The sequence below is a fragment of the Eupeodes corollae genome, chromosome 3 (genome assembly GCF_945859685.1).
Source record: "Eupeodes corollae chromosome 3, idEupCoro1.1, whole genome shotgun sequence".
Classification (NCBI taxonomy): Eukaryota; Metazoa; Arthropoda; class Insecta; order Diptera; family Syrphidae; genus Eupeodes; species Eupeodes corollae.
The window spans coordinates 91,060,650-91,078,106 of record NC_079149.1 but is presented as its reverse complement, the minus strand read 5'-3'; the positions used below and the strand labels follow the sequence as shown (position 1 = coordinate 91,078,106).

The window sequence follows — 17,457 nt, the reverse complement described above, 5'->3', positions numbered from 1 at the left end:
AACAAGATATGAATATGTGATGTTTTGAGATTAAATTTTTAAGTAATATTTGCTTTGAGTACATAATATTCGTTTGTTTTTGTTTTACGTCTTCTAAATACATACATCGAGCAGTATTGATAAATGGGCATTGATGAGGGTTTTCTTTTTTCTTTGTTGGCAAAATCCTCGAATGCAAATGATCTATCTTAACATTTATTTACTTTCTTATACTTTTTTGTCAATTATTAGTGTTTTTTTTTGTGGGCGCTTTGGAAATTTACTTTGGGGGTAAAAATCAAGCACTTGCTATGCCAATTGCAACACCACCAACAAAAGCAGTCAAGAAGATGTGAAGATCGTTTAGTTTTGGTCCATTTTCATCACCAATCAAGTTGCTGTACCATTTCTTTCCCTTTTTGGCTTTGTTCTTTATGATTTCCTCAGCACGGTCCAATTTGCGGTCGACAAAGCGTTCGGCCTGAAAGAAAAAGAATGTAAAAAATAAAAATCTTGTACCAGAGAAATTGAAAGAATTCAAGCGATGAGTTGATAAACTTAGATTTTAGATAGAAATGTAGAAATGCACCTGCAGAAATGTAATGCGAGTTAAATGCGTCATGATGTCTCAAATTACTTTAACTGAACAAAACCACAAGATTTCTGCTGTTTCTTAAAATCGCAAACCAAAAGGCTTTCAGTGTTTAAAATAGTGTAAAATACAATGAGGCACAAATTATAGTGTTGGCACTTTTAAATCGGTGCACTAGTTTGGTAACACCAAATAAAATCTCTCCGTTGTGTTTGTTTAGTGGGCTTTATTTTCACAAGATTCATGATGTGAAAACATTTCGAACGAAGAGCTTACAGATTTGTAATACTCTTAATATTTTAAAAGTTCAAACACAGTGCGAGCTTTAGTAAAAAAAGGATAGATTTAAAGAGGAGATACCGGTCCACATTGGACTTAGGATCTTAAGGGATTTTTATAACGAAATGGAAGGGGAAGATAGAATTGGGTAAAGCATTACCACATTCTCGATGTGCGCTTAAAAAAGAATCTCTATTCTTAGCAGTACATCAGAAATTGAGTTCAAGGGTGAACTTAGGAATATTCCTAGAGTTGCGAATATTGTGGTTGAATTGTTTAGGAGAGAAAAGCAGCTAGATAATTCGATAGATCATTGTTTGTAAAAAAATATCAGTACGACAATAGAAGGCATGAAACATTGCGGCGGTGTTTAAACGTTGTAAATGTTTTGGTATTGTTATATCGCCTATCACTTTCAAGCTCTTTTTTTTTATTTCTATCATTAAAGCCTTAAGCTTCCAGGTCCAGGCCTCAGCGCCATAAATGAGAACCGGGATGATGAGTGTCTTATAGATGGTGATTTTACATGCTCGAGAGAGGACTTTACTTCTCAATTGCCTTCTAAGTCCAAAGAAGCAGCGATTTGCAAGAGTTATTCTTCGTTTGATTTCAGCGCTGGTGTCGTTGTCTGTATTAATAGCGGTGCCTAGGTAGATAAAGTCCTTTACTACCTCAAAGTTATAGCTGTCCATGGTGACGTTTTGTCCAAGACGTCGTCGTTCAGTGTCCTTTTTTGATGACAGCATATACTTGGTCTTGCCCTCATTGACCACTAAACCCATCTTCTTCGCTTCCGTCGCAATGCTCAAAAACGCTCCACTGACATCACGCTTTGATCTTCAAATTATGTCAATATCATCTGCGTATCCGAGTAATTGGATGGACCTTTGGAAGATTGTGCCTCTAGTGTTGTCGGTTGAGTTTTGCACAATTCTTTCCAGAACGATGTTGAAGAAGTCGCATGACAGTGCATCGCCCTGTCTAAAACCTTTTTTAACATCGACCTTGATAGAGCAGCGTGCATTCTCCATCGTCATTCTGCACAAACGGATAAGTTTGACAGGGATGCCAAAACTAGACATTGCTCGGTAGAGCTCTTCCCTATAGATGCTGTCATACGCGGCTTTAAAATCGATAAAGAGATGGTAGGTATTGATTTGAAATTCCTGTGTTTTTTCCAAGATCTGCCGTAGTGTGAATATTTTGTCGATTGAAGACTTTCCTGGTCTGAAGCCACACTGATAAGGACCAATCAGGTTGTTGACGAATGGCTTCAGACGTTCACATAATACGGCAGAGAGGATCTTATACGCAATGTTAAGGAGACTGATGCCTCTGTAGTAGGCGCAGTTTAGAGGGTCTCCTTTCTTATGTATCGGGCACACTATGCTGAGATTCCACTCATCGGGAATGCTTTCTTCCGACCATATTTTGCAGATGAGTTGGTGCATGCTCCCTACCAAGTCATCGCCTACTGCTTTGAATAGTTCGGCAGCGATGCCGTCAGCTCCAGCAGCTTTGTTTGACTTAAGTTTAGATATAGCTATCTTCACTTAGTCAAGGTCGGGTAGGCGGAATTGTTGATCTGCGTCGCCGAGGTTGAGTGGTTCTATCTCCCTTACAGCGGAATTCGGTTCGTCATCGCCGTTATATAATTTGGGGAAGTGATCTTTCCATATTCTCAGCATCGACTGCGGTTCTACTACGATATTCCTCTGATCGTCTTTACAGGCTTCGGTTCGTTGCTGGTACCTTTGGGAGGTTTTTTTTCATTCCTGTTGTGACATCCCTCTATCTCCTCGATCGCGCGCTTCTCATGCTCTCTTTTTTTCCATCTAAGAAGCCGGTGTTTTTTTTTGGCAATGTCGAATGTTAAATTCCATGCTCTGTAATAGACTATTGCGTTGTTGCTGATGACTGGTTTTACGAAATATCTGACTTTAAAATTTATGCAAGGATTTTCTCTAATCATATCTGTAACTTTGAAAAAGGGTAATTCGCTAGATACCAATGAACTCTTATGCTACAGACTAATATGGCGAAACAATTGCAAAAGTTCGTACCAAACAGCATTGAATTTGCAAATGAATGCATTGCAATCGAAAGGAGAAGCAGTATCGATAGAAAATATGCAAGATGTTATTCGCAAAGCAGCGCCGAAAGTTATCAAAAGAACATATCAACTTCAAGCTAAACAGCAATGGTTTGATAATGATTGTAGCCGAGCGAGATATAAGGCATTTGCTTTTCTTAAACTATTTAGAAAGTATGATAACTGTTATTTTAAACAAGAGCATGTCAAAGAAAAAGCGACGATCAAAGAAATCTGTTCGTATTTTAAATGGATCAAAGCTTAGTATTGGTATAAACATACCCACATCGGATTTAAAAATAAAATACATTATCAATCCCTTTTAAATATAGAGAAGTCAGCTCTACCTTTTCAGTATTGCGTCAATTACATCAACGATCAAAAAATGGACCAACCTTTCACAATTACAAAACTGAGAGCAGTATTAGTTGAAATGAAGGAAGCCAAAACGCCTGGAGAAGATCAAATCCCTCACGAATTTTATAAGTATTGTTCTAACGATTTTGCCAACTGTCTTTTACATAAGCTCAATGAATTGTATGAATATGATTATATCCCTCCATGCTTTGAATCATCTGTTATTCTTCCAGTTTTTAAAAAAGGAAACCAAAATGTGGTTAAAAACTATAGAGGGATTTCACTACTTATACAATCCGCAAGATATTTGGAAGTATTTTGTATAAGCGCTTAACCAATTGGTTTGAGGACCACAGCTACTAAGTGAATTTCAAGCTGGCTTTCGTCAAGGATATTCCACTCAAATTTTCAAATTTTTACACTAAGTACTATTGTCGATATCAAACGCACCCAGAGTATGCTTATTTTATAGACCTTAAATCCGCATTTGACAGCGTTGATAGAGATTTAATGTTTTATAAACTATAGGTATTAGGTCTACCATTTAAAATGTGGAAAACACTAACAAAAAAATGTATACAAATTGCTCAGCAAAAGTTTGGGACGAGACCTCGATGTCGGAAAGTTTTTTTTGACTCCTATGGGATTGAGACAAGGATGTATCTTGAGCACACTACTGTTCTCCCTCTTCCTTGATGATATAGTTTGTTATTTAAACGGTATGATTGATATACGAGGCAGTCTAATGAAAGTCTTGATGAATGCTGATAACATTGTGATGCTAGCCGACACTCCCATAAAACTTCAGATGATGATTACCAAATTGGAAGAGTACTGCAAAAGATGGAACCTAACCGTCGTGCAAAATCTCATATAATGGTGTTAGGTAGTGGTAAGGGCCTTCGGAGTGGTAATTTTAATTGGAAACTTGATGGGGTTCCTGTACAAATAGTAGACAACTACAAATACCTTGGATTGATTATGACGCCACAAAATAGTATGAAGTTTCATTTAGGAGAAAAACTAAAAAGTTAAAAAAATGCTATTAACTCTACTTGGTTCAGCTGCATGAAAAATAAAAATATTGGTCTACGTGCAAAATACCAGATATTTGAGGCGCTCGATCAATTATGTTTTATGCAGCCCAGGTTTGGGGATACCTTCAATATGAGACTGTCGAACAACTGCTTAGATTTTTTCTCAAACCAGTACTACGCCTGCACTTATATATATAATATACATACATCACAACACTGAAACTACATTGCGACTACATCCTTAAAGTGCTTAACTTAAATCGTCATATTTTGAAAAGTGGAAGCGTGGAAACTTTTATCAAATGAAATCAGTTATACAATATTTTTCGGGTTCTGGATGAAAGTATGCGCAAATCCTTTATCGAAGAAGCACCATCTTCAATATATAGAGTATATTATCCAAAGCTCGAGCACGATCTCAGCAAGATAAGTTATTTCCGAAATAACGTGAGTGTAAATAAAATATCTACCATTTTTAAAACACGAAGAGAGTTACTGCCGTTAAATTTTACACCCCACCGCCCAGATCTCCCAATCCAATGTAGTATGTGTAATCTGAATACTTTTGAAGATATAATGCATTTTGTGGGAATATGTCCATTACTTAAAGAAATACGAAAACTATACCTAGGAAAAGCTATTTTCACGACGGAAGAAGATATTTATCTTCAGAATGGAAATGATTGGTTGGCTCTTTTGAAATTTGTAAAATCTTCATTACGATATCGAAACCAATTTAGATAAGAGAGTTTGGTGCCAAACTCTATCACTTGCTTTTGAAATATCAAATATACTTTCTCCAAAACGATTTAAGGATTTGTTCCACTGTTCGATAAACCATCAAACCATCGGTGGACCTGTTTGCTACGAAAGTCATCCCACCGGTCGTTCAGAAGTTTTCGTTCTTCATTTCTTAAGGTGATAATTGATCAGCGTTTCCATGACCTTGGAAAGAAGGGAAGTAAATGCAATTGGAAGGAAGTTATATGGTTTGAGGAGAATTTGCCTATTTAAGAGACAATCTGGGCCAATGCTGTTTTCTATCCACTTCGAAATGGAAGTAAAAACTGGTAAAAAAAAATGCCGAAGGGAGCTTCGCTTACTCAGCGAAGTCAACACGGTTACCCTCTGTTGGGTCCCAGGACAATGTGACATTGACGGTAATGAAAAAGGCAGACAAATTGGCAAAAACGGTTCAATGCTCAGTCCGAGCCATATCGATCTAAAGGCTAATAGAGCAGGTAAATGAACAAATCACCAAAGTTTCATTGAAATCACAAGCAGCATGTGGCTAGCCCTTGAAACTTGTAATAGAGTTTGGAGAATTCTAAGGGCGAGAATATCCAAATGAAAAACAAAATTTCTTTTGCAACTAGTTAAGCCTCAGCTCTCCTTATTAATTGGTATCCTAACAGTTCACAACTGGGTGGACACCCAAATGGGTATCAGCTTATCCGATTGATGTAGAAAATATTAGGACCATTAGGATATTAGCTTCTACATTTTATGCGACTGCCCAAGCCTAGCAAAAAGAAAAAAGATAATATAAGAAAAGAATTAGGACGACTTATGTGATATCTCGTCCTAGATTAGACTATCCTAAATTTTCCCAGAAATCAGGATGGTTCAAGAAGGAACCCTCAACCTAAATCCTTACCAACCTTCCTATGCCTTACCCAAACCTTTCCCTTTTGCAGACGCATCACGTCATACAACATAAACCTAACAATAGAATGAGTCTTTTTCACGAGTGAGAACAATTTGTCTCATAAAAACGTTTACGTTCTCAAGTACAGAAGGACTCATGACACTCTCTGGTAGTTTCGAATTAACAGGAAACTGTGCTGCAAGTAAATTGCCTTTATCAATCGAGCTGCATAGGGAGTGCCATTGGGAACGACGTAGTCTTACGTACGTCTTCTATAAATGACCAGAAATTGTTACTAACTTTTGGACATTGTATAATTTTATGCCGTAATTTTCAATTATGTAATTATGAATTTGGTTTGACAAATATGATCATTACAGGTATTTTTAAATTAGTTATAATTATGCATCCCCAAGATTGGGACTCCTATAAAGAATTCCTTAAAAAGTATAAACTAGAATTGAGAATAGCCAAAAGATCCTCATGGAGATCCTTCTGTAACTCCATAGAAGAATCGGAGGCATCAAGGATAAGGAAGATTCTCTCGACAAATCCAACCATGCCTAGTTGTCTTAAAAACTCAGATGGTACATGGACCAACTCTTGCGAAGAAACGCTAAACCTGTTATTAGACACCCACTTCCCGGATAGCTCCCAATCCGTTAATACAACAAACAGTCCTGGGTCGGGTATTAACATAATTTTTCCTCAAGGTCTGGTTACAAAAGAAAAATTGACATGGGCTCTGAATAGATTCAAACCTTACAAATCTCCAGGTCCATATCAAATCGTACCAGCTGAGCTACAACATACCATTGATATAACTTCGCCCATCATTGAGATGATCTTCAAAAGTTGTATAAATCTGGTCTATATACCTCAGCGATGAAGAGATGTAAAGGTAGTTTTCATTCCCAAGGCAGGCAAATGCTCGCATGTCAACCCTTAAGACCTAAGACCTATTAGCCTATCATCTTTCATTCTCAAAACTCTGGAACGATTGATCGATATCCATATACGTAACAACATTGAGAAGAGACTATCAATGTCTCAGCATGCTTACTGCAAAGGGAAATCGGTAGAAAAAGCCTTGCACACTCTGGTAAGAACTATCGAATACTCCCTAGAAAAAAGGAATATACTATGGTGGCCTTCTAGGATATTGAGGGCGCTTTCAACAACGTTGACACATCTGCTATCACTTCTGCTATGATGACCTTAAACGTCGAATACTCAATCTGTGAGTTGATTAATCTAATGCTAAAAAGCAGGATCATCAACTCCAGTTTGGGAGATTTTGCACAAAAAGGTCTGTCAGTAGAGGCACTCCGCAAGGTGGTGTTCTGTCCCCTCTCATGTGGAACATAGTGGTTAACCAACTACTAATATCCCTTGAGAGGGATGGCTACAGAGTGGTTGCGTATGCCGATGATGTTGCTATCGCTGTCACAGGGGAACATCCTAATACACTGAGAGACCTCCTCCAAAATGCACTCAATATGCTCACTAGATGGGCTGATAACTGCGGACTTAGTATTAATCCTCAAAAAACAGACCTCGTCCTTTTCACACGGAAATACAAGATCCCAGTAATTGTACCTCCTTCAATAAAAGGTATACCACTAATTTTTACCAATGAAGCCAAATACCTTGGTCTGATATTGGACAAAAAATTAAGTTGGAAATCTAATATACAGGAAAGAGTTAAAAAAGCTACAGCAGCTCTTTTCCTTTGCAAGAAAGCCATAGAAAGCAAGCACAATGGATCCAAGTAAGATGTTTCTCGACCTTTACGGATGCATCACCCCATACAACCTAACTTACCTACCATAAGGAGGAGGAGTCTTGCAACTACAAGAGTGCAAAAAATGTGTCTTATAAATTCGTTTACGCTCTCAAGTACAGAGGGAATCATGACACTCTGGTAGTTTTGAATTAACAGGAAACTGTTCTGCAAGTAAATTGCCTTTATCAATCGAGGTGCATGGGGAGTGTCATTGTGAACGAACGTTGGAACCGATGACGACGCGGTGTTACGTACGTCTTCTATAAATGACCAGAAAATGTTACTACCTTTGGGACATTGTATAATTTTATGCCGTAATTTCCGGTTATGTTAAACTTATATCGTTTTTCCTCAGTAGGCGGAAATGTACCGTTGTGTTCACAAAATTTTTTTTTTATTTTTCGGTAAGTAAATACAAGGTGTCTCAAAAGTAAGTTCCCATTTGCTTATCTTATTACGCAAAAGCAACTATTCTGAGGGGCGCGGGGGGTATGTCAGTCGGTAGTCTGGCTCTTGGGAATTTAGTCGCTATGGAGCGTTTCTCTGGTGCGGACCGTGCGTTGTGCGTACGTGAGTTTTACAAAAACGGTAATTCGGCGACTGTAGCGCGTAGAAAATTCTGCAGTATTCGACATATTCGTCACTTAAATGATGCGCCTAGAGCACTCGATTCACTGCAAAATGGGTTGAGAAGTTTGAAGAGACTGGGTCAACTCTGGAGAAACCAAAATCTGGGCGGCCAAAATCATCAAGAACAACCGAAAACGTGGACAGTGTTACTCAGTCTATTCGAGATTATCCAAACCTCTCGATTTGGAAGCGTGCTGTTGCTTTAAATGTGCACAGATCTTCATTATGCCGCATTTTACACAAAGATTTACGTACAAAATTCAGTTAGTGCAAGAACTGAAGCCTCAAGATGCTGGTCAGAGGCTTGCCTTTGTAAATCAGATGATTGAGCGCTTTCCAACTTTCACCAACATCTTGTTTTCCGATGAATCCCATTTTCACCTGAATGGGCATGTAAACAAGCAAAATTGTCGTTACTGGAGTGCAACCAACCCAAAACAAAAACATCAGAAACCGCTACATTCACTCAAAGTCACCGTATGAGCAGCGTTGTCGGCGCGAGGAATTGTCGGCCCTTACTTTTTTGAAGATGGAAGGGGACGCACACTCACAGTGAATTCAGAGCGTTATGTGGAGATGTTAGACGAGTTTTTCGTACCCCAACTGCAAAACTTTCCTGGTTACAACCAAAGAACATGGCTCCAGCAGGATGGAGCAACTTCACACACGTCCAACAGATCTCTGCCTAGAGTTCGAGAAATTTTTCCGAACAATTTAATCTCCAGGCGAGATGACATAAATTGGCCTCCACGGAGTCCCGATTTAACGCCTTAAAAAATAAATTCCCAAACAGTGTACTTCAATATAAAATAAACATTTTTTCAATAAAGCTAAGACTTTTCTTAAAAAAAATTTAAATGTGAGCTTTCTTTTGAGACCGTAGTAGTACCCGTGGCATGATGGTTAGTGCGTTGGACTGTCATGCAAGGGGTCTTGGGTTCAATCCCTGCCTGTGCCACCTTGATTAAAATAAATTAATTTTCGCGGGTACTGCCTCTTGCGAGGAATTGACAAATCCTTCAAGAGTAATTCTTGTCATGAAAAAGTGCTTTCTCAAACTAGCCGTTCGGATTCGGCCTAAAATTGTAGGTCCCTTCCATTCCTGACAACACTACTCGCACACAGGAATGGTTGAGAGTTGTAAGTCACTAGGCCCTGGTTCACAACGGACTGTTGCGCCACCCCATTTGATTTTTTTTCTTTTGAGACACCGAAGAAATTCGAAAACCTATTAGAAAACTGCGTTTGGAGTGAAAATCCTACCAAAACATTCAATACATCCTAAGCTGCTCAGCAAAAATGGTCAGTAACGCCTTAAAATGGCAAAATAAACCGTAAACGCTAGGCCCAAAAAGGATGACTACTGAAAGAAGTGTAAGAAAAATTGTCCAGTTAGTAAAACCCTTCCATAGGACTTGTAAAATAAGAAATGGACTTCAACTGTTTGTTAGCGCTGTCACAACAGGGAGACGTCTTTTATAAGCGAAGTTACCAACCCGAAGTCCACGCAAGGTACCATTCTTGACAAAAAGGCATGTGGCAAAAAGAATGGAGTTTGTTAAAGCGCATAGAGATTAGGTAAAAGAGAAATTGAAGAATGTTCTGTGAAGCGATGAAAGCAAAATCGTCCTTTTTGGGTCCAAGAGTCGTCGAGAATATGTGAGAAGACCCTAAAATGTAGCATACTATCCACGGTACACTACAAAAACAGAGAAGCATGGTTGAGGAAAAGTTATGATATGGACTTCCTTTTCATACTACGGGTTCGGGCCTTTGTATCCCATCGGGGCAATAATTGATGCAACCGAGTATGTGAAAATTATTGAGGAGGTTATGTTACCCTATGCTGAAAGGAATTGCCGTTGGTTTGGGTATACCAACAAGACTATGACCCAAAGCATACGTCAAAAAAGGCAAAATCATGGTTTGCGCAGAAGAAGTTATCCGTTATGGAGTGACCCGCTCAATCCCCCGACCTTAACCCCATCGCAAATTTGTGGGGGGATGTTAAGAACGCAGTTCAGAAAGCAAACCCCTAGAATTCTAAAGAATTGTGGGAAGCAGTGCGTGATTCGTGGAACGCAATACCAGTCAAGAAGTGACAGGTTTTAGTGGACTCGATGCCATGTAGATGCGAAGCACAATAAAAAACAATTATTATGCAACAAAGAACTAATTGTAAGCTAACATTATTTGTATACTTTCATATAGCTTATTACAATTTTTCTTACTTCTTACGTAATAGATCTAGTACTTTGTCATGCTTTGTTTGTCATTGTTTATGAACAGCTATATATTTAAAAAACGGTTTTTACTGTGACAAAGCTAACGGTAAAAAATCGATAATACTTATTTTCTGTTATTATGAATAAAATATCTTTGTTTGTTATTAGAGGTTTATTGAAATATATTATAACGTTGATATTGAAGTCCCTTTTGTTTTATTTGGAGAGCACTAATATTTTCACACAACTGTACATCTCTGATTTTAATAACCTCTTTGCAAATTGAAGGTTTGTTAGATGTTTCCATATTTGGAATAAAATGTGTCATTCCCCAAAGTGAATGTTGATGTGCTTTTTTATTAAAACCGAAAAATAAGTGACACTGTATTTAAGTTGTAAATTGCAGAGAAATTCCCTTTTATCAAGTCATTCAATTGAAGGGTCCTTTTACCCAAAGCCAAAAAACATTCTTCCATGACTAAACGTTACGTTACGTCACACATTATCAATACTATGCCGTCACTGGACAGTTTAACAAGCGGAAATATCAGTCTATATAGCCTTTCAGATCATTGCATGCCAATAACATCATTTCCAGTGTTCAAACTAGTTTTAAGTCAGTTGCAAAATATTATTGACCGAAGTATGTACATGCAGGAGGGTTTCAGAGTGATAGCCTATGCGGACGACGTTGCTATAGCAGTTTCAGGAAAGCATCTTAATATCCTAAAAGAACTCTTACAAAATGCCTTGGACAGACTAATACTTTGGGCTGATCGGTGTGGACTGGGTGTTAACCCACACAAAACCGATCTGGTCTTATTTTCGAGGAGATACAAAATTCCATTTGTAAACCCTCCTTATATTAAAGTAATCCAATTAAAATTCTCAGACGAGGCTAAATACCTGGGTCTTGTCTTAGACAAAAAACTAAATTGGAAACGCAACGTACAGGAAAGAGTCAAAAAAGCTACTGTAGCTCTCTTTTCTTGCAAAAAAGCTATTGTTAATAAATGGGATTTAAAACCCAGAACCACGCATTGGCTATACACATCGATAATCAGACCGATTCGTACCGTGTGGCAGTATGGTGGACTGCTTTAGAGAAAGGTATAAACAGGGATAAGCAAAATAAAGTCCAACGTTCAGCCTGCCTATGTATAAGCGGATCGCTTCGCACGACCCCGTCTGCGGCAGTGGACACCTTGCTCTACCTTACACCTCTTGACATATTTAGCAAACAAATAGCTAGCAAAGCTCTGCTATTCGCCTCAATGCTTCGTCGCAGTGGACTAACAACAACATTGGTCACTCCGTTATTCTAAGGTACTTAGTATCAATTCCAAAGCACACAGACTACACCATCTCCCAACTACAATTCGACAGAAATTTCCAGATTTCTATACCTACCAGATCTTTTTGGGAGGATAGGACATTCTTGGAGGATGAGTCAATCCATTTTTACACTGATGGTTCAAAAACCAAAGAAGGGGTTGGTGGAGGTGTGTACTCTGAACGACTGAAATTAAGTCGCTTATTCCGCCTTCCCAATCATCGTGTTCCAGGCGGAACTTTTGGCGATTAAGGAAGTCTTGTCTTGGCTCAAAGAAAACGTGATATCAACATCTGATATCCGTATTTTCTCTGACAGCCAGGCCGCTATCAAATCTCTGGACTCTGTCTCTACAAACTCTGGAGATGGTGCAACAGTTTAATATTCACCTTTGCTGGGTGCCGGGCCATAGAGACATTCCAGGTAACTGTAAGGCAGATGAACTCGCCAGAAACGGTACAGTACAGCCCATCCTACCACGTTTGGCAAGTACTGGCATACCAGTCGCTACTTGTAAACTGTTGCTAATTCAAGACGCTCTGCGAGGAGGGCAGGCACCAGGTGGAACAACATCACCACGTGTCAAGCCACAAAAAACATCTGGCCAGCACTGGATTTAAAACGTTCAAGGTGCTTGCTCTCTCTAAGCAGATCGCATATAAGCTCGATAATAGGTGTCATAACCGGACACTGTCTAATAGGAAAGCACGCCACGAGACTAGGCGTATTCTCAAATGACTTTTGCAGAAGCTGTATGGACGAGGAAGGGGAAGAAACGGTTCTTCATCTTTTCTGCACATGCCCTGCTCTAGCTCGAAAACGCTAGAATTACCTAGGAGAATTCTTCTTTAACGATCTAAACGATCTAAATCATATCAGTATAATCAGCCTCTCACGTTTCGTAAGGGACTCAAGCTGGTTCCATTGAGCTTAGGAGGAAGCCTCAAGATTCATGTGGTATCACAATGGGCCATTAAACTGTCCTAAGTGTGTCCGTTTCCATCTTGGACAGCCACTATAACCTAACCTAACCATGCACATGCAAGAACCGTTTCAAAAACGCATAACAAGGTTTAAAACATAAACCATATTTTCGAACCAGCGGTATAAAAAGGATTCCACCTGCTTTCCTCTATTTATTGTTTTAATAAACATTTGAGCTCAATCGATAAATATATAAACATCCAATAACTAAAAAGTTAGAACTTCCAACTTAGAATTAAACATCCAACCCAAGCACATGCTTAACAAAAACAAGTAAAAAAAGATAATTTTTTTCTTTGTGAAAATAATTTAGCATTCAAAAGTGCCTCTTTATTTGGATTAAATGTTTATATTTCTATCTAAAATGTTTGTAATTAAAATAAAATTCGGATTTATTTCCCAAACAAATGCATTAAATGGTTACATTTCAAAAGTATTTGTTGTTCTTTTTTACAAAGTCTTAACATAAAAATAACGTAATAAGAAATAAACATTTAAATTAATTTAGTATTAACATTACAACTTATTGAAGCATCTAAATGAAAATTTGAAACTTGTTCACGCAAAAATGAAATATGATGGCGGAAGAACTGTTTCGTTTGTAAATGTGTAAGCAATTTGAGGAAGATGGTGGAGAAGTGGAGAATCGATATAGCATCAAAAATTATGCCGAACCTAGTCCAAGGAATGCACCACCAACAAAGGCAACCACAAATTTTGAATTATTTCGTGCAACTTCTTTGCCCTACAGAGGAGAAAACAAAAACAGAGAAAGGTTCATTCATTTGGGTAAATTGAACAAAAACGAAACATAACAAAATCACAAACAAACGAACAAAACAAAAATCCTAACAGGGTGGTTGAGAGGTGCGATATGATTTATCGTAGTGTAATAAATGTATTTTTTATGAATGAATTAATGATTATGTAAGATTATGTTTCTATATTGTGTAACACTAGCAGGATACTTATGAAAATCAAAGACTTACCTTATCCGCCCAGCTTCGTTCATGACCAGTAACTGCTTCTTCGACTTTATCGGTTACTTTATCGATCTTCTTTGTAACTTTAGACCAATCGACCTTGATGTAACCTTCTTGGTGGGCAATTTCCATGACAATAATTCCACCGCCAATAGCGAAGGCGGCGATCTTGCCAATTTTACCAGTGGCGTAACCGGTAGCCCTAAAAATAAAAAAATAATGATATTTAGAACTTAGGAATAGCCATAGTGATGCATTGTAATTGTTACAAAAGGTCGGGATCACTTTTTGAGTTAGTTTTTTCTTTGAGCTTATGCAATAGTTCAAAGAGCTAATTTAAAAGTGAGCTAGGCTGAAATGTGAGTTTTATTTATCCCCTTAAAGGAATGAGCACTTTCTCAGAGTAGGGTTTTGACAAATACCTTCACCCACAATATAATGCCCCTCAAGACTATTTGCTGCTGAGCATATAAATAAATACGCAAGAGCTCATAGAGTACTATATCCTAAAACTATCAACCATTCGTGAGTCTGAGTAATAACAGGGATGGAGGACTTTTCAGTTTTTATGGCGCTCCTAAACGACTAATCCGTGTACTATCCGTGGCATGATGGTTAGTGCGTTGGACTGTGCAGTTTTGAGAGTGTGAAGAAAATCAAATCTCTCGACTATCAAGCTGCACACTGGGACACATTAAAAAGGCACGACGACATTTTACAATGTACTAACTGCCAGAGGTTTGGCCATGCCAATGCCAATTGCAATATGCAGTTGCGTTGTGTCAGGTGCGGAGAAACCCACAAAGAAGGAGAATGCAAGCTGGGAAATGAGCGGGTTGAGGATTTGACCCTGCTCAAGTGTGTCCTTTGTGGAAACCAAGGTCCAACAAATAAAACAAAAACAGACCAGTCAAAAGCCGAAAGAAGTCGAACAGTTCGACAGGCTCCAACACAAAAATTTGTGGATCCCAAATTCTCTTACGCCCAAATGGTGTCAGGGAATGGGAACACGAGACAGGCTCCACCAACGGTTGTCTCCAAGACCTCTGTGCCTAAGGCACCAGAAGTGCAGCCTGACATTGTAGCCTTGTTGTTGAGCATTCAAGGTCAACTAACAGGGCTGCAAAGTCAGATAAAGGAGCAAGGCAAAAGGGTAGATCATCTCTATTCTTTGTTTCATGGCCTGGCGCAATTTAGACCATAATGGACGCGCTGCCGGAGACGCGCCTTAAAGTCCTAGCTGTGAATGTAAATTCACTGATTAGGATTGAACGAAGAGCCAATATGTTCCAATTGTTGAAAGACTACAGTCCCGATGTGTTTATGGCCTGCGAAACTAAGCTAAACCACAAACACAAATTGACTCATACAAATTACAATATCGCAAGAAGAGACCGGCCCGACTCCACTCAAGGGGGTGGTGTCGCTCTCTTTATACGAAAAGGCATTAATTATAAAGTCATATACAAGAATGAATTGCGAAAGCTCAAGACGCTAGAAGTTTGCGTTGTATGCATCTCTCTCTCTCAAGGGAAGCGGATGTATATGATTGCGGCTTATGCGGCTGGAGCTCCGCAGATCAATTACTTTGCATCAGAACTCGAGATCGTTTTTAGGGAACTTAAACTGAGCTTGGAAGAAAGAAGAAAAAAATTCATCTTTGCCGGTGATTTGAACGCAAAACATGAAGTTTGGGGAAATCAACATAATAATCCCAGAGGTAACCATCTTTTTAATTTGATGAATCTTTACAGCGTTGAATATGGCGTCGACCTGCTGGCAACTGAAAAGCCAGTATCCAAGAAGTGGCTCCTTTTTGGATCTTTTGCTGTACGACACCAGACTGACAGTTACAGACAAAGTGGGTAATCACCCTCGAAACTGCTTACTGACAGTCGAGTACGACAGTGATCACTGCGGACTGGCTGCTGTAATGCAGATTCCGAACGAACGCGAGTTACATATTTGTATGGTGACCTTCGTCACCATTGTAGTCCAACAACCCCAAACGGATATGCAATGAGCTCCATATGAAATGTAATACGAGTAAATTAAAATGTCAAATTGACAATTAATGAAATATCAAATTGTAATATAATATATTAAGTAAATTGTTCGATCAGCATATTAAAAATAAATGTGAAATATATCTGATCGAACAACCTACAAAATGTAGATATAGAAATTCAGTCGTGAATCTACCACAGCAATAAACAGAACTCATAAACAAAACTAAAACTCTTTTTCTTTAACTGGCGCAGTCGATACGGAAAGCAAACGCAGAAAAAAAAATTTAACTACAAATCAGTTAAAAATATTTTGTTAACAGTGCATGTTTTGTTAACCGTCCACGTCCCACTCCACACGATAAAATATCTAACACGATTTGCCGGGAGCTAAAAAAAAAAGAATAAGTAACAGCAAGATAGTCGAGCCATAGTAATTATGAAAGAAATTTCATACATCAAAGAATTTTCGGGCAACAGGCAAGAGTTGACCCAGTTTATCAACGTTGTTGAGAATCACATGAGCTTGACACCGGAAGACAGAAGAGCTGCTATGTGGACAGCAATATCACAATGCAAGGTGATAGGAAGGGCAAAAGAACTACTGCTTACCAACAACACCAGTACGTGGGAGGAGGCCAAAAATATTTTAAAGCTTTCATTCCGACCAACCATCGACCAGGGAGAAGTCACTCATCGCATAAACAACTTAAGAGTAAGTTCGGTGTTAGACTTAATTAATAAAATCGATTTTTTATTAACTGACATTAATACAATAATTATGTACGAAAACAATAGAGAACAGTTAAAATCCATGTTATACTCAATAGTCATAAATAAAATAAGAGAACTAGCTACAGGGAACTTAGCTAGAGAAATAAGAGATGTATATGACTTACTAAAAGTCAAAAGCATTTTGTATTCGTATGTAGGGTTCGATGTAGGCAATATTATAACAAACAGATTTAATAATAGAAAACAAAATGACTTAAGGCCGACAGATAGGACATACCGACAAAATAATCAACAGTCTCAAAACAATTTTTATTACAATAACTCAAGACAAACGAATCAGCGACGACAAAACACTGATTTCAATGCAAGTGGAACAAATGACACAAATCAACGACACACAAACAATAATTCGGGTCAGACAAATCGAAATCAACTAAATAATACTGCACAAAATAGCAACCAAACACTAAATAACTACAACAATAATTATTCCAGACAGACTCGTAATAGACAAAATGTTGAGCCAATGGACATAAATAATTTAGATCAAGGATCTCAAGTTGTCCAAGAAGAAAGTCATTCAATAGAAGCTCCGGTTTTTCTGAATGTAGCCTCTCAGGTAATAAAACACAGGTAGTATTCGCGTTTAATAATCAGAAACATATATGCTTGTTAGATACGGGGTCCACAATGAGTTTGATAAATACGAGTAAAATAGACTGTTCATCATATAACGTACTAGAAGAGCTTACAGTGAACTTGTCTACTGTAAATAACCGAAGCGTTGAAAA

At 38.3% G+C, this 17,457-nt stretch overlaps 1 protein-coding gene across 3 annotated transcripts in view; it reads right to left on the bottom strand.

Moving 5' to 3' along the window:
- Positions 1-233: 233 nt before the first annotated feature.
- The window catches only part of LOC129950011 (FUN14 domain-containing protein 1), a 29,020-nt gene continuing 11,796 nt past the window's right edge, over positions 234-17,457 (bottom strand). For 2 of the 3 annotated variants that reach the window (XM_056061770.1, XM_056061771.1), the window contains exons 3-4: positions 13,932-14,127; positions 234-460 (exon numbers count right to left, since the gene is read on the bottom strand). In XM_056061770.1, coding sequence (XP_055917745.1) covers positions 278-460; positions 13,932-14,127 — 379 coding nt within the window. In that variant the 3' untranslated portion in view covers positions 234-277. Of the gene's footprint in view, positions 461-13,316; positions 13,688-13,931; positions 14,128-17,457 lie in introns of those variants that run through there. The other variant, XM_056061772.1, reaches the window with a different exon arrangement.